The following is a 26,769-nucleotide window of genomic DNA, read 5'->3' on the forward strand; positions in this document are numbered from 1 at the left end:
ATAGGTACCGCTCCGGCGGGAAGGTAAACGGCGTTTCCGTGCGCTGCTCTGGTTTGCCAGAAACAGCTTAGTCATGCTGGCCACATGACCCGGAAGCTGTACGCCGGCTCCCTCGGCCAATAAAGCGAGATGAGCGCCGCAACCCCAGAGTCGGCCACGACTGGTCCTTTACCTTTACCACAGAGCAAAGATAGGGAGCCTGTGTCGCTCCAGACAGTGTTGGACTCCAACTCCCATCATCCCCAGCTAGCAGAGCCAATTGCCAGGGCTGATGGGAGTGGGAGTTGGAGACTGGCAACCTCTGGAGGGCTCCCTTCTCTATTTTAGAAAGGGCAGTGCTTTTTTATAAATCAGATTCGCTGATTGGCAACTGGCATTGGTAGTTTCTACACAAAATACTCTTGTTATATGAGGGGTTTTGTGGGTGGAGAGAAAGGTCTGTTTTGAGAGTGCGTGGAGTTTCCAGGGTGCTTGGTTGGGACCTCAAGTTATGGGTGATCCAAGCAGGGCAAGGCGGGGCTTCTCGATGCTGCCACTGATATGGTCTCGCGTCTTCCTTACCAGAACCCGGCACTGGGTGCCCGCACTGGGTCGGCCATGGCAATCATCGGAGCAGAAGACGAGGACTTCGAAAACGACATCGAGCCAGTAAGTGGGAGGTTCGGGAGAGGCCAGGGTTCCAACAGCAGGAGGAAGGTCACGATAGCACCATAGCACAGTAGCAGATCACTTGCCTGGCATGCAGAAGGTTGAATCATCAGCATCTCCAGGTGGGGCTGGGAGAGCCCCTTCCCTGAGTCCCTGCTGCTGGCCTGTGTTGATCAGACGAACCTTTGGCCTCTAAAAGTTGCTGAACTACCGTTCCCATCCTCCCTGCTGATTGGCCACGCTTGCTGGAGCTGATAGGAGGCCATAGCTGAGCAAGATCAAGAGGGCCAGAGGTTCTCCACACGTGGGGTAGACAGTGCTGAGCTGGGTGGGCTTGTTAGAAGGAAACTTGTGAACAAACACTGAGAGTGATCTGGAAGGAACTGTGTTGAAAGGAGGCAGTGAGGAGAGGGTGGGGTGGAGAAGGTAAGAGTGGGGGAAATCCTGATTTAACAACTCTCTCTCTCTCTCTCTCTCTCTCTCTCTCTCTCTCTCTTGTTCCTCCCCTCAGTTCCAGAACCCAGATGCACAAACCAGCATGTTCCAGAGCCTGGACCTCTTAACACGGCATCCAGCCTACTTGATGGTTTTTCTGCAGCATGTGGTACTGCAGTTTGACTCCAGCCCTGTGGTAAGCCTTGCATTTTTTTTATGTCATTGTTGATATATTAACCCCCTTCTAAACCACCTCTCAAGACGATTTAGACCATGGGTAGGCAAACTAAGACCCGGGGGGTTGGATCCGGCCCAATCGCCTTCTAAATCCGGCCCACGGATGGTCCGGGAATCAGCGTGTTTTTACATGAGTAGAATGTGTGCTTTTATTTAAAATACATCTCTTGGTTATTTGTGGGGCAAAGGAATTTGTTCATTCCCCCCCCCAAAAAAAAAATATATAGTCCGGCCCCCCACAAGGTCTGAGGGACAGTGGACCGGCCCCCTCTGAAAAGGTTTGCTGACCCCTGATTTAGACATAAGGTGATTTTCGAAAGTTAAAAACAACAGATGCATTTAAAACAAGACTAAAACCCTAACAAGTGGACACTCGTTTAAAGACTCGTTCATTCATGAGGACTAGCTTCCTACCACGCTTGGCTGTGGTGTGATTAGGTGGGTCGGCCCACACAGGCACATCTGACTGCTGGTTTCCCGAAGCTCATGCAGGGGACAAGCGTGAGTGTATTTTCTCAGACCAAATAACTTGCACCAATTGTCAGCTTCAATAGTGAACTTCCCACGTAACAAGACTTTTGACATGCTTTAATTCAGGCAACTTTTTGCACTGATCTGTCCAGTTCACGGTCAGCTGGATTGGCAAGATTGACAAACGGAATAAGAGATCAAGATGAATTATTATTTTTTTAAAGAAGACTGGAAATGTTTTGTGGATTATTTGGAAAATTATTGTAAGCCTATTATAAAGTTAACAGTAACAGATTAAATTCAGCAGTAACAATTGCTGAGATATAAAAATGAGAAAATGAAAAGAGAGGGATTAATTAGAATATGTAGTAGAAAAGAAAATGAGGAAGCAAACAGTGGAAATGGCGGGGGAAAGTCTAAATGAAATGTATTTTTGGTATTTGGATTCTTATTTATTGTTTTAATTGTAAAATAAAAATGATAAATATATATTTTTTTTATGGAATCGCATTGTGCAGGTTTTTCTGGGCTGCACCAGTTTCGCCGACAGATGATGGAATTGCATGTTAAATGCAGCCTAAAATAAACATAAACAAAACTAGCCTGCTGGGGAGAAAAGGCTCTAGCCCCAGCTTTCAGTGTTGCTAAAACACCCTCCTATCTATGGGCTTGTACCTGTTGTGTGTCATAGTTCTCAGTATCTGAGAGGTTCCTGGCAGAAGCTCAGGACCCTGTAGCTATTGTTGATTTCGTCTTTGTATTGTCAGCTGTTGTTTCCCCGCAGCAAGTTTCTAGTCCCTTTTATTAAGTGAAATATAAGGAAAAACCTGGGGGCAGGTAGGCATTCTTAGCTCATTGCTCAGTAAGAAGCAAATCTTGGCCAGCACCCAATTCCCCGGGCCCTGCAGGCAAGGGCACTGAGATTATTTACGAAGCACTCAAGAATTTATTTTTTTTTAAGTGCTGTACAAACAGTAGGATAGACCTGTGCCCAGTGGTTTGCAGTCTTATAGACACAATAGCAAAAGAAGGTGGTGTGGGTAGGGAAGGGAAGGGAAAAGCCCATTCGGATACCAAATGTGTTTTCATTTATCGTTGGGCTGGATAAAGATCAGTAAGCAAGAAAGTCAATGCTGCAGGCTTGCAGTCTGATAGACACGACACAAAAGGAAAGTGGAATGAGGAGGGCATGGGAAAGTAAGCAAATTAAGGCTCCGAGTCTTAAAAGTTAATGTAATATATCAACATGGATAAATTCTGACATCAAGACCACAAGGTCAAATGGTGGTTGGTCCCAGCCAAGCCAATGGAGGGCGTCCCACGGTGTAACCTTGCCCTCTCATACAGGCAGGCAGGATGATTGACAGTTAGTGGAAGCAATGATCACCCGGCTTCATTTCCCTGTTTTACATGCAGAGGGCAGCAGGGAAGGGGCTTTCTGAACTTCACTTCCTTCTCTCATTTAATGTTGCATTGATTAGGCCTGGAGAGATGTTTTGGTTGTTGATTTTATTTTGCATTTCTGTGCCACTTTCCTTCCGAATGAACCCCAAAGTGACTTACAAACCATGGCATAATAAGAGCATCACGAGCAATGGCATAATAAGAGCATCACAAGCACAGCGTAAATCATATAATTAACAAATCATCAGCAAAACAATTGCAGTCTCTAGAACCCTGTTAACAAACCAGCAACTAAGAAATAAGCTAACGCTCGCAATTACGGCGTAAGTCGTATTATATGATTACCAAATCAATGGGGCATTTATAATCTATAGAACGATATTAAACAAGACAGCAACTAAAAATAAGCTATTAAGTTCTCTCTCTCTCTCTCTCACACACACACCTTCTCTCAATGACGCATAATCTTTCACTCTGTTCAGTTCATGAAAACACACATACCCATCAATCATCTGGGAGTTTTGGGGAGTCGCCATCTTGAATTGGCACAGGGGGGCCAGGTGAGAAGGAATCCGGCCCCGCCTTTCCTCGGCCGGCTGCCAGGTGCTTCTTTCCTAACTGCCTTCCTTCCTTTCAGCTCTGTTACCTTCACGTGGACCTCATACTGAACCGCCTCGGAGCCAAGGAGGCGAAGAAGCAGTTTGTGGAATTCTGTCACACGTTCCTAGACAAAGCCGGGGTAAGCGAACTCTGTGGGAAAGCGCTTCACGGTGATGATGGTGATCTTTATGAATCTATACCCTACGGGTGGTGTTCTGATAATTTTACTCAGAGTAGACCTATGGAAATTACTGGACCTTACTTTGTCCCATTTATTAATTTCAAAGTGTCTCCTCTGAGTAAAACATAAAGGCCGCATTCACACCATAGGTTTAAAGAGCTGTGATAAAAATAAAAAAATTCTGACTTGCCTCCCCGCAAAGCATCCTGGGAGTTGTAGTCTGTTATGGGAGCCAAGAGTTGTCAGGAGACACCTCCCCACCTCCTTTATTCCCCTCAACAGAGCTACAGTTCCCAAAGTGGTTTAACAGTCAATGCCTCTTCAGCAGCTCCGGGAATTGTAGCTCTGTAAGGGGAAATATGGGGCCTCCTGGCACCTTTTTAAAAAAAACTGCAGTTCCCAAGGTCATTTGGGGGAGAAGCCGTGTTTGAAGTGGTATCATAGCGCTTTAAATGTATGTTGACTTACCACCCTCTCTGTCCACAAAAGTACATGAGGCATCATACATAAGATGGGCACCATATGGAAGTACATTGCAGAGACAAACAGCAGTTGAAAACAAACTAGCAGCAGTTTTAAAAGCAGAAAATATGATAGAAAGTGGAGAGCCTTGAGACACTCCCTTCCTCTCCTCCGGCACCACTTTTTCCAGCTGGCTTTAACCAGCGTTCTCTCATAACCAAGATTCGAAACCCAAGTTCTGAAGCTCCCTCAGTTATTCCACTCCTTCTACAACTCGAGTGGTTTAGTAGCTGTCAGGCGATTCCCTCACAGGCCCGTTCAAGGGTTTGGGGCATCTCACATGCTGCCTTAATGATGTCGGGGATCCACTTTTACCACAATTCAGCTTCAGCTTGGTCCACAACAAGTGGCAGAATAAGGGGGTGCTTGTTCTAATCATTATCCCTTATCTTTTCGGCAGCTGCTGAGGGTCCCTGTTCCATCCTCCGTACAGTTTGAGCTGGGTAAGACCCAAAGCGAATGATGTGCTTTTTGTGCGTGAGTATGCAGTAGGAAAACAGAGCTTTCATCTCTTTTGCACTGAGGAATTTTGCAGAAAGAATGCGTTTTATGCAAAGTCAACCCTCTGGTGGTATTATTATTATTTGCAAATTATTATTTTTTTGCATAATAATTTACATGCCTTCAGAAACGCCACAGATCCTTTTACAAAAGCCTTGGCAGACTGTGGCGAGAGAAGCAAATACAGTTAATAATAATAATAATAATAATAATAATAATAATAATAATAATAATAATAATTTATTTATATCCCGCCCTCCCCAGCCGAAGCCGGGCTCAGGGCGGCTAACAACAATAAAGCTGTACAAAAGTACAGCACAAACAACACTCTAAAATCATTCATTATAAAATCAATTAATTCAAGCCACTGGCAACCATTGGGCCAGAGCTCCGCGAAGATTGCTGAAGGAGGGAGTCAGGCTGTGCCCTGGCCAAAGGCCTGGTGGAACAGCTCTGTCTTGCAGGCCCTGCGGAAAGATGTCAAGTCCCGCAGGGCCCTGGTCTCTTGTGACAGAGCGTTCCACCAGATCGGAGCCACGGCCGAAAAGCCCTGACTCTAGTTGAGGCCAGCCGAACTTCTCTGGCCTGGGACCTTCAAGATGTTTTTATTTGAAGACCGTAAGTTTCTCTGTGGGACATACCAGGAGAGGCGGTCCTGTAGGTACGAGGGTCCTAGGCCGTATAGGGTTTTAAAGGTTAAAACCAGCACCTTAAACCTGATCCTGTACTCCACCGGGAGCCAGTGCAGCTGGTATAGCACTGGGTGAATGTGATCTCGCAGCGAAGACCCCGTAAGGAGTCTCGCCGCGGCATTCTGCACCTGCTGGAGTTTCTGGGTCAGTCTCAAGGGCAGCCCCACGTAGAGTGAGTTACAATAATCTAGTCTGGAGGTGACCGTCGCGTGGATCACAGTGGCTAGGTCAGGGCGAGAGAGGTAAGGAGCCAACTGCTTAGCTTGGCAGAGATGGGTTATGGGTCATGTGCAGTTTGACGTAATTGCAGGAGAGCAATGGAATTTTGCCACTGGTAGCAAAGTCCAGCATCCTGAAAACACTGGCATTTTTTGTTCTGCCGGCTAAAAGTCAAGTTAGTAGCCCTTGTGGATGTGCAAAGTGTGTGGGCATTGCGTGGTGCCAACTCTGGAGCAATAGGGGAAGCCAGGTGTGTGTGGGGTGGGGTTTTTTTACCATGACTTACCAGGATTTTCATTGGACAGGCTTACCAGAAGGTGCTCTCAATAGCTGAGGACTCTGCTCCCTGCCTGGCAAGGGCAGGAATAAAATTATGCAAGGTTGCTTCGTTTATGCAGGATTCAGTTTTTGTTTGTATGCGAAGCATTTTCATATGAAGTGCAAAGTATGTGGAATTGCTGCAGGACCAGGTAATTGGAGCCAGAGGGGAAGTTTCACAGAAGGCAGAAAATTTTGCAAGTTGGTTGGAGGCACGGCAAGTGAGTTTCATCAGCTGCCTTGGGCAAGGATTGCCCCTCCCAGTCCCAAACTGAAGAGGCTTTTATGGCACAGTAGCTCCTAAAGCCTGTGGGCTGTTCCCCACCCCATCCCACCCTCCGCTCCTTGCAGTTAGTGGTCTAATGGTTAGAGTGTCGAGCTGCGAGACCACAGTTCAAATCCCCCTACCCAGCCATGAAGCCTACTAGATGACCTGGGGCCAGTCACTTGCTACTCAGCCTAATCTCCCTTTCAGGGTTGTTGTGAAGATAAAAAGCAAGGTGGGGAGAACCACGCTCCCTGCCTTGAGCCCCTTGAATGGAAAGGCAGTACAGTGGTACCTCTGGATACGAACGGAATCCGTTCCGGAGCTCCGCTCGCATCCAGAAGTGAACGCAACAAGTGTCTGCGTGTCACGATTTGCCGCTTCTGCGCATGCGCGCGACGTCATTTTGACCATCTGCGCATGCGCGAGCAGCAAAACCCGGAAGTAACGCGTTCTGTTACTTCGGGGTCGCTGCGGAGCGTAACCCGAAAGTGCTCAACCTGAAGCAACTTCAACCCGAGGTATGACTGTACAGTGGTACCTCGGGTTAAGTACTTAATTCGTTCCGGAGCTCCATACTTAACCTGAAACTGTTCTTAACCTGAAGCACCATTTAGCTAATGGGGCGTCCTGCTGCCGCCACGCCGCCGGAGCCCAATTTCTGTTATTATCCTGAAGCAAAGTTCTTAATCTGAAGCACTATTTCTGGCTTAGTGGAGTGTGTAACCTGAAGCGTATGTAACCCGAGGTACCACTGTATATAAACATAACAAACGCAGGAAATACTTAGGGAAAGGAGCTGCAGGGCTGAATTGAAATCCCTCTGCCCGATCTGCAGCTGGCGTTACTGATTGCCACACAGCAGACGTGTTGCAAAATTACGTTTTAAGCTCACGGCAAAGAGGAGCCGGGAGTTGACTTAACACTTGTTGCTGCACTTCACGAAAACTTGTGACATAATGTAGAACTGCGTTGGGTCTCCGGTGGAGCAGCAAGACTGCTTGCCTGGTTCCTGGTCCCGTTCTGCTCCCTTTCCAGATATTGTCGCCTCCGCCCCTCCCTCCGAGTTGCAGCCCCTAAACTGTTCTCCCTCCTCCCTGCCTCCGCCGCCCCCCCCCAGCACTCTCTGCGGCTTGCTCCCCCTCCTGGCTTTCTAGATCGCAGCTGTCGGGGAGCCCCACCCAGTTGGTGAAACTCTGTGAAACTCTGTGAAAGACAGGAAGTTGGAGGGCTTGGGGGGGTGGGGAGTGAGGCAGGGAAGGCTACTGCTCTCCCCCGCTGCCCCGGCCAATTGATGAGCTCATCTGGAGCCACGGACTGGCCCTGCCCTTTTCTTCTGCCACGCTGGGGGTTGGGGGGGGTTGGGTTAGAAATCTGAGTGCAGCCAGGCGACGGGTCCTGCGGCATCGTGGCACCATCTAGTGGGCTTGCCTGCCAATTGCAGCTGACTGCCACACACTCTGGAGAGCGCCCGGCCTCAGAATGGAATTTCTGATATGAAAAATGTGCCGCGGTGCCACACGACTGTGGTGCCACATGGTGGTTAAGCATTTGGGAAGATCTCTGCAGGCAGGGTGTGTGGGTGTGTGAGAGAGGGGGAGGAGCTTCTAGGAAACAGGACTTTTGCACTGGGGGGGTGTATGCGAGAGGAATGAAGAGATGGGGGAGAAGCACCATTCACTCACCCCTAGAACACTGAAAGAGGGTCAGGGGAGAGCGCAGGGCCACCCCCTGTCTCTGCTTCCTGTGAATAAGTGAGCAAATGTGTTTTTATATATATTGCACAGAGAGAAGGCAGGGGTGCAAACGCAGGCGAACCTTTCGATTTGGACCGCATTCACGCCATTCGTTTGAAGCAGATATTTCAAAGCTACCCTTCTCAGAGTTCCTTGTGACAAGGGATTGGTTGTTAATCCCTTCTGGAAAGTAGCTTTGAGAAGGGGATTGTGGGAGGGTGTTTCCTCTCAGCGCCCTTAACAAACTACAGCTCCCAGGATTCGGGGGCGGGGGGGCGGGACGGAGCCATGACTGTTTAAAGCAGGCATAGGCAAACTCGGCCCTCCAGATGTTTTGGAACTACAACTCCCATCATCCCTAGCCAGCAGGACCAGTGGTCAGGGATGATGGGAATTGTAGTCTCAAAACAATTTGAGGGCCAAGTTTGTGTATGCCTGGTTTAAAAAGGATGTTGTGGCTCTTTAAATGTGCTGCGTGAATGTGGCCTTAGAAATGGCTGCGGGGAAAGGTATCATCATCATCACCAGAGATAGTGTCTTTTTATGGACAATATATGAGAATTATATCTGAACCACCCCCTCATTGAAAGAGTCTAGGCTGGCTTGCAAAAGTGTGAACGAAACCAAGCAACAGTAAAAAAAAAAAATACAACTTGAAGCCAGAAAATAAACGTGACAAAATGCAACAAGGCAAGGGGCAATAAAGAGGTTTTTTGTTTTGTTTTCTTTTTTTCAAAAAAGACTGACTTTCAAAAAAATATTTTAAACATGTGGGAGAGATCTCTATACTTTGTTCTTAAAACAGAAGAATACATTATTCCTTGTGTAACCCAGGTCCCAAGATCAGTGGCCCCATTTGCAATGTCTGAGAATCCAATTCAGCCACCCAGTTCCCCCATATTTCTGAGATTTCACCCAACAGTGCTCACAGATATCGATATTTATCTCCACAGTCAAAAGGACTAGAAACCTTTTTTTATATAGTGTATAAAGTAGAGGGAGGGGAAGTGATTGTAATTGTGTGCAATCATAGATGTGCTAGGTACATGAAGCCCTACAGGGACGCGGGTGGCACTGTGGTCTAAACCACTGAGCCTCTTGGGCTTGCCGATCAGAAGGTTGGTGGTTTGAATCCCCGTGACGGGGTGAGCTCCCGTTGTTCAGTCCCTGCTCCTGCCAACCTAGCAATTCGAAAGCACGCCAGTGCAAGTAGATAAATAGGTACCGCTGCGGTGGGAAGGTAAACAGGATTTCCGTGCACTCTAGTTTCCGTGCGCTCACGGTGTTCTGTTGCGCCAGAAGTGGTTTAGTCATGCTGGCCACATGATCTGGAAAGCTGTCTGTGGACCAACACCAGCTCCCTCGGCCTGAAAGCGAGATGAGCGCCGCAACCCCATAGTCGCCTTTGAATGGACTTAACCGTCCAGGGGTCCTTTACCTTTACATGAAGCCCACATGCTGCCAGAGGGGCTAGCCCCTTCCATGATCCCCAACTTAATGATTTTTAGGGGATTATGAGTGTTCATGCTGCTGGCAGCCCCATTCCCCCTGCTGCCACTTAATCAGCCTCAAGTTTTTGCAGATGGTTAATTCACCTCTCCTTGTATAAAGGTAAAGGGACCCCTGACCATTAGGTCCAGTCGTGGCCGACTCTGGGGTTGTGGCGCTCATCTCGCTTTATTGGCCAAAGGAGCCGGTGTACAGCTTCCGGGTCATGTGGCCAGCCTGACTAAGCTACTTCTGGTGAACCAGAGCAGTGCACGGAAATGCCATTTACATTCCCGCCGGAGCGGTACCTATTTATCTACTTGCACTTTGACGTGCTTTTGAACTGCTAGGAGGGCAGAAGCAGGGACCGAGCAATGGGAGCTCACCCCGTGGCGGGGATTCGAACCGCCGACCTTCTGATCGTCAAGTCCTAGGCTCTGTGATTTAACCCACAGCGCCACCTGCGTCTCTTGTATAGACCCCTCCAATTGTCATTGTAGATCTCCAAATCTCAGGCTCTGAATCTTTGTTTCCCCCACACTTTCTAATCCCACAGCATTTTTATTAGATATACCCAGGGACTCCTGAAAGCAAACAGGCCCTTGCGTCATGAGAGCACAGCTGCACAGGAGCAGAGGTGACACTCTTCTCCTCCCCTCATTGAAAGGGGGCCACAAATAAACAAACAGCTGCTCCACCCCAGAGATGGCTGCATTACTGTCCTAGGACAGCTCGCTCTGCTCCAGAGGCAGCTTCCATGTTGGCAGCAAGCCAGAGACAGTGGCATCCAAACAGCTGCAAGCGATTTGCCTTGACGATGCTATGTTTGCACAAAATCACAGAGGAGATGCCTCCCCTTTGGAGCGATCTCCGAATCCCAGGGCAGTTCTCCAGTCTGTCCTGCAGGCCGATCGCTTTTTGTTTATTCCGCAGGCCGGCTGCCAGGACAGCTGGGAGAGCTTTGAAGGGCTTATTTTCCGAGTCTCTGCGGTTGTTTCTACTTCGGTTTGAGGATTTGTTTATTTTTTATTTTTTTTAATTGCTCTTGTGCAAATATAGCAGCAAGAATACCCCTCTGGACTTTAAGGATGTGGACCGTGAAAGGAAGCGACGTGGACTTGGGAAAGTTTCTAGGACACCCTTGTAGCAGGGACAAATATGGCATTGTTGCCACCAGCAGCGGCCATAGATCTTCGTCATGGTGCTGTCAGGGGAAGTGGGGGGTGGAATGCTTAAAGTTTGCAGAGTTGCATCCTTGTCGTATGTCGAGGGCTGGAGATCTGAGAGTTGAACCTGCCAGAATTCTCAGGATTCCAGTTCTCATGACCTCTTACAGCAAGCACACTCCTAGGCCATCCATTTGGAGGAGTCCATCCTTCCACCTCTGTCATGTTTCTGAAAAGCAACAAAAACATCCGCATTCTTTTGAGTTCGTACTAATACATGCATTGCGCTCTGAATGTGGCATGAAGATTCAGTTGGCCCGATGAGCTGAAGTCGTGCAATGGCTGTGTGCCGTGAGTCAGGAGGTTCCAGATCTCAATCCTATCTCTGTTGCACACTCATTTAGGCAACATGAAATTGTAGCGCACCCCAGATCTGCAAGCTGGGAGAAGGAATACCGATGTACCTTACGGGATTTTTGCTAGGGTGACTGAGATAATGTATGTGAATTATTACTGAATGATAACAAAGAGGGCAAACTTCTTCCTCTTCAGATTCTCTTCTTGCCCAGCAGCTTCTTAACATGTTTCCAATTAGTAAAAAAAAAAAGCAACCTCCAAATTACTTTTTAAAAACTTTGCACAGAAATATGCAGATTGCAGTATGCAAATTCAGTTGTCCATCTTACTGCAGAAGTTCTGCCGTGCAAGGGATATTGCAGTTCCTGTTTCCCTGTAGGAGGGAAACTTGAATGCTTCTGAGCATTTGCTGGCGAGAAGGTATATTGGGGCGGTACAAAACTGTCTTGAGGTTTTGGGAGAATTCCCTTGCCTTAAAAACGATACCTTGGCAATGGGGCTCCATACTTGTCCTTTGAGCCTCTCAGTACCCCACGCAACCAGTTTTGCAGCATGCCTAACATTTTGGGGCCCTCCTCTCTCCTTACCGCAGATCGTAACCGACCTGAGCTTCTGCCCGATGACCAGCAGCGAAAACACTTGCAGGACATCCAGGCTTTCCAAGAACAGGAGATTGCTCGGCAGCTGGAGGACTTCAGGTACAGACGCTGCAGCCGTCGGGCATGGAGGTTGTGGCAGAGAGGATCGTGGAGGGCTGGGCATCCTCTGAGGGTGGTGAAACTAACCAGAGTGCCGACCCTCTGGCAATCTAGACCCCTGAGAGGGTCTGTAGGGCCCATTGGCCCACCCAGTATCGCCTACACTGATTGGCAGCAGCAGCAGCAGCAGCTGTGCAAAGTTTCCAGCAGGGGTTTATTCCCAGCCTACCTGAAGATGCAGAGGTTTGATCCAAGGATATTCTGTGTGCAGAACAGATGCCCTTCTGCTCAGCTGCAGCCCTTCCCCAGAACTAGAAAGCTGATTCAGACGATTGGTGTGTCTGGTTCAGTATTGTCGGCACTGTCTGGCAGCAGCTCTCCAGGGTGTCGGGCAAAGGGCCTTTCCAGTCCTGTTTGGGGGTGCTGGAAATTGAACCTAGAGCCGTCCCTATGCAATGCACATGCTCTACCGGTGAGCTACAGCTCTTTCCAATAGAACCATCGGCTTGTAGAGTTGGAAGGGACCACGAGAGTCATCTAGTCCAACCCCCTTCAGTGCAAGAATCCTTTGCCCCAACATGGGACTCGAACCCACAACCTTGAGATTAAGAGCCTCAAGACCTACTGACTGAGCTATCCTAGTTCCCTGGGGTTGGGGAGCAGAGGCAGCTTTCTCCCTGAGCTGTTTTGGCTCAGGGCAATGCATTTGCAGCACAAAAGAGCCCTCACTTCTTTGTTTCCGGCAGGGAAAAGAGGAAGATGGGGATGACCCCGGGGGAGTCCGAGCTCTTTGAGTTGGAAGGCTATCGGACAAAGGACAAAGGCATCCGCGAGGCCAAGGAGAAGCAGCTGGCCGAGCTGCTGATGGTGAAGCTGGAGGAGATGCAGTGAGTGAATGTCTCTCTGTTCACCCAGCGCCTCATCCGTGAGCCTTCCTTGACATAGAATTGCAGGGGAACCCCAAGGGTCATCTAGTCCAACCCCCTGCAACGCAGGGGTCTTTCACCCAACATGGGGCTCAAACCCACCACCCTGAGATTAAGAGTCTCAAGCTCTACAATCTTTATTTTATTTTATTATTAAATCTTTATTGGTTTGAAATACAAAGATACAAACATACAACGAAGGTAAGTTTTTCAGATTTAAATACCAAAAAAGGGAAAAAAGAAAAATTTTAAAACAGCAAAAAATGATAAAAAGAAAAAACAACATTCACAATCTTCTTTTTTTTAAAGGCCAGGGAATATATTGGTGGGGGGGGGGAAATATATATATATATTTTTTTGCTTTCGTAGATTTTCACGGGTACAGGAATGCAGGTTTTGGTGTCTTCGGGTGTCTTCCCGTGTAAGAGTCGGGGTGTCTGGGCGACGTTTCGACGAGGTCTCACTCGTCATCTTCAGGCTGGTGCTTTCGGCTTCTTGTTACTGGAACAGAGCAGAATCTGGTGTTTGAGTTCCTATAAATACTGTTGAGGGGTGTGGTGTATAGCCTCCAACGTTCTGGGCAGAGAGGAAGTTCCTAGATTAGTGTGCCTTTTCTTCTTTTGTTCCTTAATTACTTGAGGGATATCTTGAGTGATTTCATGAGTGATATTCTGAATACCACTGGGTGGGTCATTAAGTGTAGATTAGTTGCTAAAGCTTTCGTGTCTTGACCTCTTGAGCTTGTGAAGAGTTTTTCTGAGAAGATGGCTGTGCTGCATTTAGTTGTGCTCTGGCTTGGCTTCGTGTATAGGGGCGAGCTGTGATTTTGTGCCTTGTGCCAGCCAGATCTGTGTAGGGATTGCAGGGGGGTGCAGCATTCGGAGGTGCCACTATAGTTTGGCTACTGGATGGAGTCTGTAATATGTCTGTGGAGAGGGTCTGGGTTTGGGTCTGGTGTGGTTGATTGGTGACGGCGTTCTGTGTGCCTCTGGTTCTGGTGTCGGTTTTTGTGGGGAGGGCTAATTTCCAGATGTCTGGTAGGCGGGACGTGTCGTCTGCACCAACCAAAAAATAGCCAATATCCTCAGAAACCCAAAAGACAAAATCCAGCTGGAAAACCAAGGGGTCTATGAAATACCCTGCAAAGTCTGCCCAGCCACGTACATTGGACAAACAAACAGACGAATAAATGCACGTATCGCAGAACACAAGAATGCCGTCAAAAAAGAAGAAAAAACTTCCTCTCTTTTCCAACACATGAAAGAAACAGGACACGAAATTAATTTTGCAGATTCCAAATTGCTCTTTAACATGGAACATCACCACAAGAGAATAATCATGGAAGCCATCGAGATAGAGAAACACCCTCACAACATGAACAAGCGTGACGACACGTCCCGCCTACCAGACATCTGGAAATTAGCCCTCCCCACAAAAACCGACACCAGAACCAGAGGCACACAGAACGCCGTCACCAATCAACCACACCAGACCCAAACCCAGACCCTCTCCACAGACATATTACAGACTCCATCCAGTAGCCAAACTATAGTGGCACCTCCGAATGCTGCACCCCCCTGCAATCCCTACACAGATCTGGCTGGCACAAGGCACAAAATCACAGCTCGCCCCTATACACGAAGCCAAGCCAGAGCACAACTAAATGCAGCACAGCCATCTTCTCAGAAAAACTCTTCACAAGCTCAAGAGGTCAAGACACGAAAGCTTTAGCAACTAATCTACACTTAATGACCCACCCAGTGGTATTCAGAATATCACTCATGAAATCACTCAAGATATCCCTCAAGTAATTAAGGAACAAAAGAAGAAAAGGCACACTAATCTAGGAACTTCCTCTCTGCCCAGAACGTTGGAGGCTATACACCACACCCCTCAACAGTATTTATAGGAACTCAAACACCAGATTCTGCTCTGTTCCAGTAACAAGAAGCCGAAAGCACCAGCCTGAAGATGACGAGTGAGACCTCGTCGAAACGTCGCCCAGACACCCCGACTCTTACACGGGAAGACACCCGAAGACACCAAAACCTGCATATATATATATATATATATATATATATATATATATATATATTTACTTTTTTCATACCAATATCTTCCCTGCCCCCCCTTTTTTTAAATGCCTGGTTAGCAAAACAAAATGGACTCTGCAGCTTCTTAAAACCCCCTACTTCTTATTTAGGCTTAGTGGACCTACTCAGGTTGTTATTAATTTTAAGCAACCCCTCCTCCCCAGGCTGTGCTGGTCCCATCCGCACTTCCCACTTCTCCCAGGGAAAAAGGATTCACCCAGACTGGCGTCTCTGTCGCGCAGACCTTGCCTCTTTTTCCCAGGAACTGAGCTTCTGGTGCCGTTTGCTCTGGGCGCAGCGCCAGGAACTGGCCTCTGATGTCTCATCCCTGAGGATGTGGCCGAGGCGTGCTGATTACGGCCTCCCTCGGCCGCCACCCCTTCGCTGCCAAGTTCCTTCCAGATAATAGAAACCATCTGTCAAGCAGGGGAAGAAAGAGAGAGGGAGACGTCCCCCGCCCAGGCCGGGATATTGCCTCCTGTTGCATCATCCAGGCAGGGTGTATAAACTCCCCTCGCAGCCCCCCTGTCCCCATCTCAGTCCTTGCACCCGACTCGACCCAGCAGCTCCGTTCCAGCTGTGAGCACCTCTCGAGAGCCCCCCGCATCTCAGAACATGCGTATATGCCTTTCAACTTTTATCCTCTCACCGCGCAAATATGGGGCTGTTGTACGGGTGAGTTTAAACCTGCAAGGAGTCAGGGAGTTTGCTCCTGAGATGCAGCTACCGCTGGGGTTGGTGCTGTGAGTCTGGGGGTGCAGCCCCTGCTTTAGGGATTTGGCATAGATATAGAATCATAAGAGTTGGAAAGGGACCCTGAGGATCATCTATTCCAATCCTCTGAAATGCAGGAAAATGCAGCTGTCCCGTACGGGGATCAAACCTGCAACCTTGATGTTATCAGCACCACGCTGTAACCAACTGAGCCGTCCAAGCTATCCGTCTGTGCCTGCTTCTTCCCTTCAGTTATTGAGAGTCAAAGCGGCCAGCATGTCGGACCGGGATCAGGGAGACCTGTGTTCAAATCCTTACGAGGCTTGACCAGACCTTGCTACCATACAGGGTCCCTCGGGGTTGCTTTGGATGTGGGTAAACTGGGAGAGTGCCCACCCTGAGCTGCTTGGCAGAAGCAAAGGGGGCACAGATTGAGTAGGTGAACAAATGTGGATTTCACAAACCAATCTCTGTTACGATAAAATTTTATTTTGCTCTCTTGTTAGTTATGCTCTTTTAAATGTGCATTTTCTATTTGGCTTCACTTAGCAATGGTTTGATTGTTTTTTGAAATGTTTAAGGGTGGCTTTTTGTTAACTTTGTGTTAAATATGTATTCTGTAGTTGACCTCCTTTGTAATGTTTTATTTTGAATATTTTAGTTTCCTGTTAATTACAGCTTTGGCTGTATACTCTATATTTGATTTCCTTCAGAAATGTTGGGTTCTGGGTTGTTTAACTGATGTTTCAACATGCTGTAAACCGCTTTGAGATTTTTCTTAAAAATATAAAGCAGTATAGAAATGAAGTTAATAATAATTTCTCTTTCTCCTCCTTTTTCATTGTCGATTCCAGCCCCACCATTTCTGTCGACGAGGAGAAAAGGTACATAACAGGCAGGGCTGTGGAGACAATTGTTTTGGCTGTGTGTAGGGGGGGGGTTTCAATGGTTTTATTTCCACAGTGCAGCCCCTGCAGAGTTCCATGACACACGTACTGCCAGATGCGACCTGCAGCAAATTTAGCTCCACCGCTGCTCAGGAAGTTGTGTGTGGTTGTGTGTGTGTGTGTGTGTAGGCGAGGGTGGAAGGTAGGCCGTCCCTTGAACCTTTGAGCTTTTGACAGTGACTAAAGGCAGCAGCCCGCCTGAGAAGGCAGAAGAAGCTGGCATATCCCAGAGTCAGGCCACTTGCCCACCAAAACCAACCCTGTCTGCAAAAACTGGTAGCCAGTCTCCAAGCTCTGGAGCAAGCGGTCCTTTTCAGCCCTGCTTGCTTGTTACCTGGAAGCGCCAGAGAGCTTTTAACCTGAGGTTTTGTCGCAGGCAAGAGTTTATGCATTTCTATTGGATCTAAGGGCCCCTTGCTGTCCCTTCTGCTGCATGCCTGCATCTTGGACCAAATCCATGCCATACATTTAAATCCCAGGGCTTTCCCCCTAGAATCTTGGGAACAGTCTTTTGCTAAGGGTGCTGGGAATCATTAGCTCTGTGTAAACTACAACTCCCAGGGTTCTTTGCTGGAGGGGCGGGGCAGAGCCATGAGCTGTAAGCATGCTTTAATGGACGGTGTGGGCAAGTGTCATTTATGAAGGCCCATTGCAGCTGCTTAGTGTCCTCTGCCCGCCCCCCTCGCCCCCACAACAGGCACAGGCAATTTTGGATCTGTACCAATGAATCATACCCTGTGTGCATGTGTGTGTGTGTGTAAATAAGCACTTCGTAGAGAATTTGGAATACTGCTTAAGGAGCGTGCATATATGGGAATGTTGCACCAAAATAGGCTTTCCTCCTATATACGCATACCATAACAACACGAGAAGAGCATGGCACAGAAGTGAAGGACAATTCAATTGCTGGTGACCTTGACTTGTGCCATCAGAGGGCATCATATAAATGTTCCGGTTGATGTCGCCAGAGAATTGACTAGATAATACCAAAACTGAAAACAGACCAGTCTGCTCAGTTCTGCCTTCCCCAAGTTGTATGTCTCCCGTTGCTGTCTGCAACCACTCAACAACTTTTCATTTCCCCTTATCTCTCCTCTGGTCCCTTAGTTCTGCCATTTTTGCTGCCGTTGTGACATATATGAAGTCCCTGGGGGTTAAGACGAAAGCGGCCGATAACAAAAAGTCGAAAGCCAACTTCTTCCGCAAGAAGGTATGGAGAAGCCTGAAACCAGAATGGCACCATTTCCCCCCTGTGTATTTGCTTCAGATTGATTACCAAGGTTGTTTTGCATTTTGTGGGTTTGCAAGCGACCTCTTTTCGTGGAAAGCAATGAATAAATGTAATAAAGAATAATAATCTGGGACCTGGGTGCCTGTCCCTTACCCCCCTGCCCCCAAATGATGAGAACTTGAACAAACTGGTTTAGTAAAGTCCTAGCTCTTTCCTTTCAACAAAAGAGCTTCACCTTTGTGAGAACTGGATAAATCTAGAACACATCCCAGAGAGTCCATATTTGGACAGAGGTGGGATTAGGAAGCTACTTCATCCCTACCTTTGAAGGTGACCTGGAAACTACAATTAATCTAGAATGTGACAGCTAGACTGGTGACTAGGAGTAGCCGCCGAGACCACATAACACTGGTCCTGAAAGACCTACATTGGCCCCCAGTACGTTTCCGAGCACAATTCAAAGTGTTGGTGCTGACCTTTAAAGCCCTAAACGGCCTCGGTCCAGTATATCTGAAGGAGCGTCTCCACCCCCATCGTTCTGCCTGGACACTGAGGTCCAGCTCCGAGGGCCTTCTGGCAGTTCCCTCCCTGCGAGAAGTGAGGTTACAGGGAACCAGGCAGAGGGCCTTCTTGGTAGTGACACTCCCCCTGTAGAATGCCCTCTCATCAGATGTCAAGAAAATAAACAACTACAGTGGTACCTCGGGTTAAGAACTTAATTTGTTCTGGAGGTCCGTTCTTAACCTGAAACTGTTCTTAACCTGAGGTACCATTTTAGCTAATGGGGCCTCTTGCTGCTGCAGCACGATTTTTGTTCTCATCCTGAAGCAAAGTTCCTAACCCGAGGTACTATTTCTGGGTTAGCGAAGTCTGTAACCTGAAGCGTCTGTAACCCGAGGTACCACTGTATCTGACTTTTAGAAGACATCTGAAGGCAGCCCTGTTTAGGGAAGTTTTTAATGTTTGATGTTTTATCTTATTTTAATATTTTGTTGGGAGCCACCCAGAGTGGCTGGGGAAATCCAGACAGATCATAGAATCATAGAGTTGGAAGAGACCACAAGGGCCATCGAGTCCAACCCCCTGCCAAGCAGGAAACACCATCAGAGCACTCCTGACATATGGTTGTCAAGCCTCTGCTTAAAGACCTCCAAAGAAGGAGACTCCACCACACTCCTTGGCAGCAAATTCCACTGTCGAACAGCTCTTAATGAACAGATGGGTGGGGTATGAATAATAATAATAATAATAATAATAATAATAATAAGAAGAAGAAGAAGAAGAAGAAGAAGAAGAAGAAGAAGTGAGACCATTGGGACCATCTAGCTCCAAATTGCTTACACTGACTGGCAGAGTTTAAGACATGGGAAGTTCCCAGTACAGTACTTGGAGATGCAAAACAGATGATTTTCCATTGAGCCACAGCTCTTACTCGTTCTTCCTTTCTCGTCCTCCTTGTTTCCTGCTCACCCAGATTTCGGGGACCAAGAAGCCTGAGGAAGCTCCCAGATCAAAGAAGACCTTCAGCATTTTGGACCCAGCCCGCTGGAACCGGGGGGACTCCCACTGTAAGTATGCATTTGTGGGCAGGAGCGAGCCCTGGTTAGGAGGCTGCTCAGCTCAGTAATCCACAACCTCCCTGGTCATTCAAAAAACAAACCCTTAAGCGAAGGGAAAAGAGCCAAGGGTCTTCTCAGAAGAAATGAAGGCAGGCCCCCCAAGTGGGTGTGTCCACTCTTGCCCCCATCCTAGAAACAATAGGGCATCACAGGGGCAAGGGAGGGTTGGGTCTGCATAGAAAAGCTGCCCTCTTCTGAGTTAGGTCAGTATAGCCTGCTCCAACTGGCAGGTTTCTTGCACGCAGGGCAGATGGTTTTCCACTGAGCAACATCCCTTCTCTGGAAATGCCTAGGTCTGACCTCTCTGGAGCAGGTTCTCTAGCTAGTACAGTGGTGCCCCGCAAGACGAATGCCTCGCAAGACGGAAAACTCGCTAGATGGAAGAGTTTTCTGTTTTGGAGGTGCTTCGCAAAACGAATCTCCTATGGGCTTGCTTCGCAAGACGACAATGTCTTGCGAGTTCCTGCTGGGTTTTTTCCCCTCCCCCCTTTTACTAAGCCGCTAAGCCGCTTATCAGCTGATCCGATCAGCAGATAAGCCGCTAATAGCGCTAATCCGCTTATCAGATGATCTGATCAGCAGATAAGCCACTAAAAGCCTCTAATAGCGCTAATCTGCTAATTCTTCAATGGGCTTGCTTCGCAAGACGAAAAAAACCGCTAGACGAAGAGAATCACAGAACGGATTCTTTTCGTCTTGCGAGGCACCACTGTAATTGTATCTTAGAATCTGAAGATCAGGGGTTGACCCCTCACAGATAAGTTTATAGTGGGGGTTTTCCCTCCTACTATCCAGTTTGCATGTGCCAGGCCAGCTTGAGTGGTGAGTCTGGCATGCTCTTCGCCCATAAATAATAATAATAATGGAGGATTATTATTATTATTTAACGCAGGCAGGCGCTGTTGTCCCTGGGTGGGGTTTGGTTTTATACCTCTCTCTTCCCCTGCCCTGTTTTGCCTACTCTCCTCCATTTCTCCTCCTCTTCTTTTTTCCCTGCATTTTTTGTAGATTCTGATTACAGACAACCCAAACCAGAGGGTGAAGGTACCAGCGCCCCTCCTCCTCTTCTCCCCCACCCCAATAACGCATGACGCCCCATGTGTCACCTTGTCCCTCTCTTTGCGGAGGGGTCCGCATTAAACTAATGCACTCCCTCGTAACCTCAGGCACTAACTTTTTGTATTCATGGTTTCACATAACGACGTCCCCTTTCACATAACAACGTTCCCCCCCTCCCCGCTGCCCCACCCTCCTGATCATACTATATTACTAACATATCACACACATTCCTGTATAAGCCCATCATGCTCATCAGCGTTATCGGACAACTTCCTTGGCATGCTGTGGCTGCTCGCTATGTTTCCATCCGTGTGTCTGTCTGTGGGAACCGTGTCCGTATTGGCTTAAAATTGGGCAAGTTAAGCGGGAGAGGACTCTTGGGTTCCTCCCTCTTCTCTGAAGGCTTATGCACTTACAAAATAGTGCCCTTACACATTTTACATGCACCCCCCCAAAAAAAAAAATCAATTAGCTTTTCCTAGAGAGCCAGTGTGGTGTAGTGGTTAAGAGCGGTAGTCTCGTAATCTGGGGAACCGGGTTCGCTTCCCCGCTCCTCCACATGCAGCTGCTGGGTGACCTAGGGCTAGTCACACGTCTCTGAAGTCTCTCAGCCCCACTCACCTCACAGAGTGTTTGTTGTGGGGGAGGAAGGGAAAGGAGATTGTTAGCTGCTTTGAGACTCCTTCGGGTAGTGATAAAGCGGGATACCAAATCCAAACTCTTCTTCTTCCTTGTCATGGACACTTAAATTATTGGGGAAGGAGGAGTGGCTGGATTCCATCCCCCATCAGCCCAAGCCATCATGGTACAGTGGTACCTCAGGTTACAGACGCTTCAGGTTACAGACTCCGCTAACCCAGAAATACAGTGGTACCTCGGGTTAAGTACTTAATTCGTTCCAGAGGTCCGTTCTTAACCTGAAACTGTTCTTAACCTGAAGCACCACTTTAGCTAATGGGGCCTCCTGCTGCTGCCGCGCCACCAGAGCACGATTTCTGTTCTCACCCTGAAGCAAAGTTCTTAACCCGAGCACTATTTCTGGGTTAGCGGAGTCTGTAACCTGAAGCGTATGTCACCTGAAGTGTATGTAACCTGAGGTACCACTGTAGTACCTCAGGTTAAGAACTTTGATTCAGGATGAGAACAGAAATTGCGCGGCGGCGGCAGCGGGAGGCCCCATTAGCTAAAGTAGTACCTCAGGTTAAGAACAGTTTCAGGTTAAGAATGGATCTCCGGAACGAATTAAGTTCTTAACCCGAGGTACCACTGTACTAAGTCCACAATACCCTATTCTATCATTCTGATGACACAGGCTCAATGATGCTCAATCTTCACACTCATTTTTGTTTGGTAATTACTGTACAGTGGTAGTGCTTTGGTTCTTAAACTTAATCAATTCCGGAAGTCCGTTCCAAAACCAAAGCGTTCCAAAACAAAGGCGCGCTTTCCCATAGAAAGTAATGCAAAACAGATCCATCCATTCCAGACTTTTAAAAAACAACCCCTAAAACAGTAATTTAAGCAATGAATTTTACTATCTAATGAGACCATTAATCCGTAAAATGGAAGCAATACTATAAAATAAATAAAACAGTATTGCAAATGATAAAAATTAAAATTAATTTTTTTCCTTACCTGCACTTATGATAGTCATTATTTGGATGGGGAGCTTTTATCCATTTCCACAGTCACAAAATCAATCAGTAGCTGAACTGGGTTCCACACAGTCACAAAAACAAATAATCCTAAAAAGCCTCTTACTTTTAGAAGACATCTGAAGGCAGCCCTGTTTAGGGAAGTTTTTAATGTTTGATGTTTTATCGTGTTTTTAATATTCTGTTGGGAGCTGCCTGGAGTGGCTGGGGAAACCCAGCCAGATGGGCGGGGTATAAATAATAAAAAACTATTATTATTATTATTATTCACTGGGGCAGACCCTCATAACCTCTGCATTCAGTGAAGGGTTAAGATTTGAGCAAAGCCATAAATTCATACATTTAGCAAGGGCTGGCAAATAATGCCAGCTATTATTGAGGATTACAGTGGTGCCCCGCAAGACGAATGCCTCGCAAGACGAAAAACCCGCTAGACGAAAGGGTTTTCCGTTTTTCGATGCGCTTCGCAAGACGAATTTCCCTGTGGGCTTGCTTCGCAAAACGAAAAAGTCTTGCGAGTCTTGCGATTTTTTTCGCTTTCCCCCCCTTTTTCTAAGCCGCTAATAGCCTTTTAGCCGCTAAGCCTTTAATAGCTGCTAAACCGCTAATAGCGCTAAGCCGCTAATAGGGTTGCTTCGCAAGACGAAAAAACCGCTAGACGAAGAGACTCGCGCAACAGATTAATTTCGTCTTGCGAGGCACCACTGTATTGAAGAAACAAAAGGCTGATAATGGCCTGGTCTGCTTGATCATGGCAAGCCACCTGGAAAACATCAGACTCTCTGCCCAGTAACTTTTGTGGTAGGATGGCTCAGTCAGTAGAGCATGAGACTCTTAACCTCAGAGTCATGGGTCCGAGCCCCACACTGGGGGAAAGATTCTTGCATTGCAAGGGGTTGGACTGGATGACACTTGTGGTCCCAACTGTGAGTCAGGCCTCTGACATGGCCAACTCAGGATCTTCTACACCAGTGTCTCCCAAATTTGGGTCTCCAGCTGTTTTTGGACCACAACTCCCATCATCCCTGGCTAGCAGGACCAGTGGTCAGGGATGATGGGGATTGTAGTCCAAAAACAGCTGGAGACCCAAGTTTGGGGAAACCTGATTTGAGGTATTTACTGCACCATCCCACTGAAATAGCCTATCACTGGCAGTGGTTCTCCAGGGATTTAGGCAGGGATTGAACCGGGCACCTTCCGCATGCAAGTCAGATGCCCTCCCACTGAGCTATGGCCCTGGTGCCTTATGGGAAACTACCCAGAGCTTAAATGGCACCCTTGCTTCTCCATCCAGCATCTGAAATGGGGAGCGGTTTGGTATGTGCACAAGCCTTCAGAAGTGGGGGAAGTCTAGGGAGGAGAACCGTGCGTTTAAAGCGATTAGGGAGCGCTATATGCAAGGACTCTGTGTCTTCTAAAGCTTATTCCCTCCCTCCCCCCTGTGTTTTTGTCTCCTTTACAGCAGCTGATAAGGCACCGGCCTCGGACAGGAAAGGAAAGCAATTGGAGGGAGGCCCAGGGCGGATGAAGGGAAGCTTTTCGGGGTCGGATCCTGCGGGAGTGTCCGTCACTGTTCACCCCCCTCCTGGGGAGGGCAGTGACAGAGAGCAGGGTGAGAGATCACCGGGTGAGGCTGAGGGTGGAGGAGCTGGGGGCGAGAACTCTAAAAAGGGGACGGGCGAAGGTGTTTGGGCCATTCTCACCCCCCCTGATGTCTCTTGCCCTCCCTTTGCCAACTCTAGGTGCCGACAGTCAGGTTTCAACTGACGCCTCAGACTCCCCGGTTACAGAACAGCCCCTGGCTGGGGAGCAGCTCCCAGCTGAAGATGGCCCAGAAAACGAAAGGTGAGAGGGGCACCGTTTTGGGAAACTCAAGGGAAGATTTGGGGGAAAGGCGGGGGAGAGATAAGAAATCCCACACCCTCTCCCCTCTTTTGAATGCTTATTTGTGTGTGGTTTGGTGGTGCTCTGCCTGACTACGCAGACAGTTGTTGGGTGTGCTAGTCTAAGGCTGGGGAAAGCTGTGCCCTTCCAGATGGCTTGGACTGCAGCAATAATAATAATAATAATAATAATAATAATAATAATTTATTTATACCCCAGCCAGAGCCGTCTTGCTGGCTCAGGCTGATGGGAGTTGGGATCCAGCGACATCTGAGAAGCCATGAATTTCCCGATTCCCTGCTCTAGTCTGTTTAATCTGGAGTAAAGATACGGGGGTCTTGCCTAAGCACAGAGAGGGAAATCTTGTGATATCTCCACAGTCCTGTTGTCACTTGATTCCTTGGCTCTTCCCTTCTCAGGGAACAGTATTCCTTCATTCGCTCTCATCCAGGTTCTCTGGTGTTTGTATGTAAAGATGGGTTTTTTGTTTTTAAAAAGACCCTCTTCTCTCATAGCTTCCATTTAAAAAATAAAATAAAATGAGGATAGCATTCCTTCCCTCTATTTCTCTCTGTCTCTCTTTTCTCTCTCTCTGTCTCTCCTTTCAGTGTTAACCAAATCACCCTTCTATATTCTGTTCTTCCCTTCTAGAAGGCGAAAAAGGTTGGTGGCTTCCTCTCACACACATTCCCTCACCCTTTGCATGAATTCCTTCCTCAGGGAAAGACACGCGAGCCGAGTTAAGTATGACCTTGTTATCCAAAGCTGCCTGGTTAGAACGGTGGTGCCCCTCTCGCCAAGTCCGTTGCTTGCGAAGCGGGGCGCCGTACGATGTTTGTTTAGGGGTGGCTGGGAGGGGGGCTAATTGGCTCAGTGACCCCTCCCTTGTGGGCACCCAGCGGTGAACTTGGGGGTTATTGCAGCAGGTTCTGAGCCCTCTTCCCTGGCCCCAGTAACGCTAGCGGTGTGGGGTGTTGTCCCTCACAAGAAACAGGGTTCCTTTTGAAGTTGCATCTTCTTTAGGGACTGCACCTGTTCTCTGAGGCATCACATCAAAACTTTGCATGGCAGCACGGGGAATTCTGCCTGTGCCCGGAGCGTCTCCCCACTCTCCCCTGTTCTGGTGCATGGATCTCTTACTGGTTCTGGGATTCTAACTTTTCCCCCTTTCTCTTCCCTTGTCTTTCCACTGCCGCATGTGCTGGTGTCTGTTTTCCTCTGCTACCCAATTGGGTGCTTGCTTGGCTCGTTCACTTATTGGTTGTGACCCTCCGCCGTCTCCTTTCCCACTGGTGTACGGCGCGCTACGCCCCGCCCCGCCGTCTCTCGTGATTGGTCCGTGGCCCTCCCGTGTCCCGTGGCTCATTCCACCGCCCTCCTTCCTCTCCAAATTCGGCTCGTCCAACCCAACGGCTCCCCCCCCCCGCCTGCGTCTTTTTTGGTGTGTGTCTGTGGCCCCCATCCGGCTCCGTCTTGCCTGCCTGCCTGCCCACCCCTTTGCCAGGCTGTCAGCAAAGCTAGGCCGCTCTGAGAGCCTGCGGGTATACGAGCGGAAGCGGTCTCTGCGCGGCTCAGCCAAGGGCAAGCAGCCACGATCGCGGAGCGACGTGGACGTCGAGGCCGCTGCCCGTGCCAATGAGATGGAGGAGAAGCAGTCCCTAGAACAGGCTCGGCATAAGCAGGGGAGTCGCAAGTAGGTGAAGAGATTCTCCCCCTCTGGAGATCCACCCCCCAGGAGGGGACGGACATGGGGCGCCCACACCAGGAGCCAAGTTTCAAGCCTTTGCAAACCCCATTCCAGCATTGCTCTTGTTTACCTCCTGCACTAAATGCTGGGGTGATGGTAGTTTTCTCCCCCGCTAACCAGTGTTGGAAACTGAGGTAGATCAATTCTACCTGAGTTTCCAACAATGGTTAGCGTGGGAGAAATCTACCATCACCCCCCGCTAACCATTGTTGAAAACTCAGGTAGAATTGGACAAAATGACAGGAAGGATTCGAAACCTGCGGGACCAGAGATTTAAAGAAGATTGGAAGAAGTATATGAATTATTTGAAGAGCAACTGTAATCAACAAATTATGCAAGTAGGACTACAATAAGTTTTGTAAGGAGAAATATACAAAGTGTTACAAAGTAGAAAAAGATAGAGATATTGGTTATGAGTTTGAAATCTAAAGGGGAAGATATGAAATGCATACTGAGAGATTAGATTGGAAAATTTTCAAACAGGATTGATGGAAGTCAAAAATTTGAATAAGATGTAAAAGCATGTTTAATTACAGTTGAAAATGATATGTTAAAAAACTAATAAATAATTATAATAAATAAAATAAAAAGGAAGGGAAACTCCGGTAGATCAGCTGAATGGCACCCTAAACCTAATCAACCTTCGCCACAGTGGTATGTGTCTATTCGCCAGAGGGTTGGGCTCTTATGATTCTATTTAATCTCGGTTACGTCGCTTGACTGTAGCTTATTATTACAGCACTTTGTTGGTCCCAATATGCAAGAAAGAGAATTGCACACAGTGGAAATGGAAATGGTGTTAACTGTGGAGGTTTTTAAACTGTGGTCTGTGAGTTCCGTTTGCGGCAAGGCTGCGGCACATTCGGATATATCTGTACTCAGCCTGGCCCTTACTTTCCTTCATGTGATGATGGAGGACTAAGATGCCCAGCCCATGATTCACGCAGCAGCACAAG

General features: G+C 48.0%; 1 protein-coding gene across 11 annotated transcripts in view; it reads left to right on the plus strand.

Annotated features, from left to right (window-relative positions):
- Positions 1 to 26,769, plus strand: part of ARHGEF1 (Rho guanine nucleotide exchange factor 1) — a 74,363-nt gene that overhangs the window by 18,458 nt on the left and 29,136 nt on the right. For 6 of the 11 annotated variants that reach the window (XM_082232630.1, XM_082232636.1, XM_082232637.1 and 3 more), the window contains exons 3-16: positions 565 to 648; positions 1,160 to 1,279; positions 3,833 to 3,934; positions 4,899 to 4,941; positions 11,833 to 11,938; positions 12,685 to 12,825; positions 16,526 to 16,555; positions 17,726 to 17,828; positions 19,324 to 19,417; positions 20,477 to 20,512; positions 23,645 to 23,794; positions 23,925 to 24,027; positions 24,718 to 24,729; positions 25,571 to 25,759. In XM_082232630.1, coding sequence (XP_082088756.1) covers positions 565 to 648; positions 1,160 to 1,279; positions 3,833 to 3,934; positions 4,899 to 4,941; positions 11,833 to 11,938; positions 12,685 to 12,825; positions 16,526 to 16,555; positions 17,726 to 17,828; positions 19,324 to 19,417; positions 20,477 to 20,512; positions 23,645 to 23,794; positions 23,925 to 24,027; positions 24,718 to 24,729; positions 25,571 to 25,759 — 1,313 coding nt within the window. Of the gene's footprint in view, positions 1 to 564; positions 649 to 1,159; positions 1,280 to 3,832; positions 3,935 to 4,898; positions 4,942 to 11,832; positions 11,939 to 12,684; positions 12,826 to 15,389; positions 15,633 to 16,525; positions 16,556 to 17,725; positions 17,829 to 19,323; positions 19,418 to 20,476; positions 20,513 to 23,644; positions 23,795 to 23,924; positions 24,028 to 24,717; positions 24,730 to 25,570; positions 25,760 to 26,769 lie in introns of those variants that run through there. The other 5 variants (XM_082232640.1, XM_082232631.1, XM_082232638.1 and 2 more) reach the window with 4 other exon arrangements.

Source organism: Podarcis vaucheri (assembly GCF_965113315.1).
Source record: "Podarcis vaucheri genome assembly, chromosome: 7".
Classification (NCBI taxonomy): domain Eukaryota; kingdom Metazoa; phylum Chordata; class Lepidosauria; order Squamata; family Lacertidae; genus Podarcis; species Podarcis vaucheri.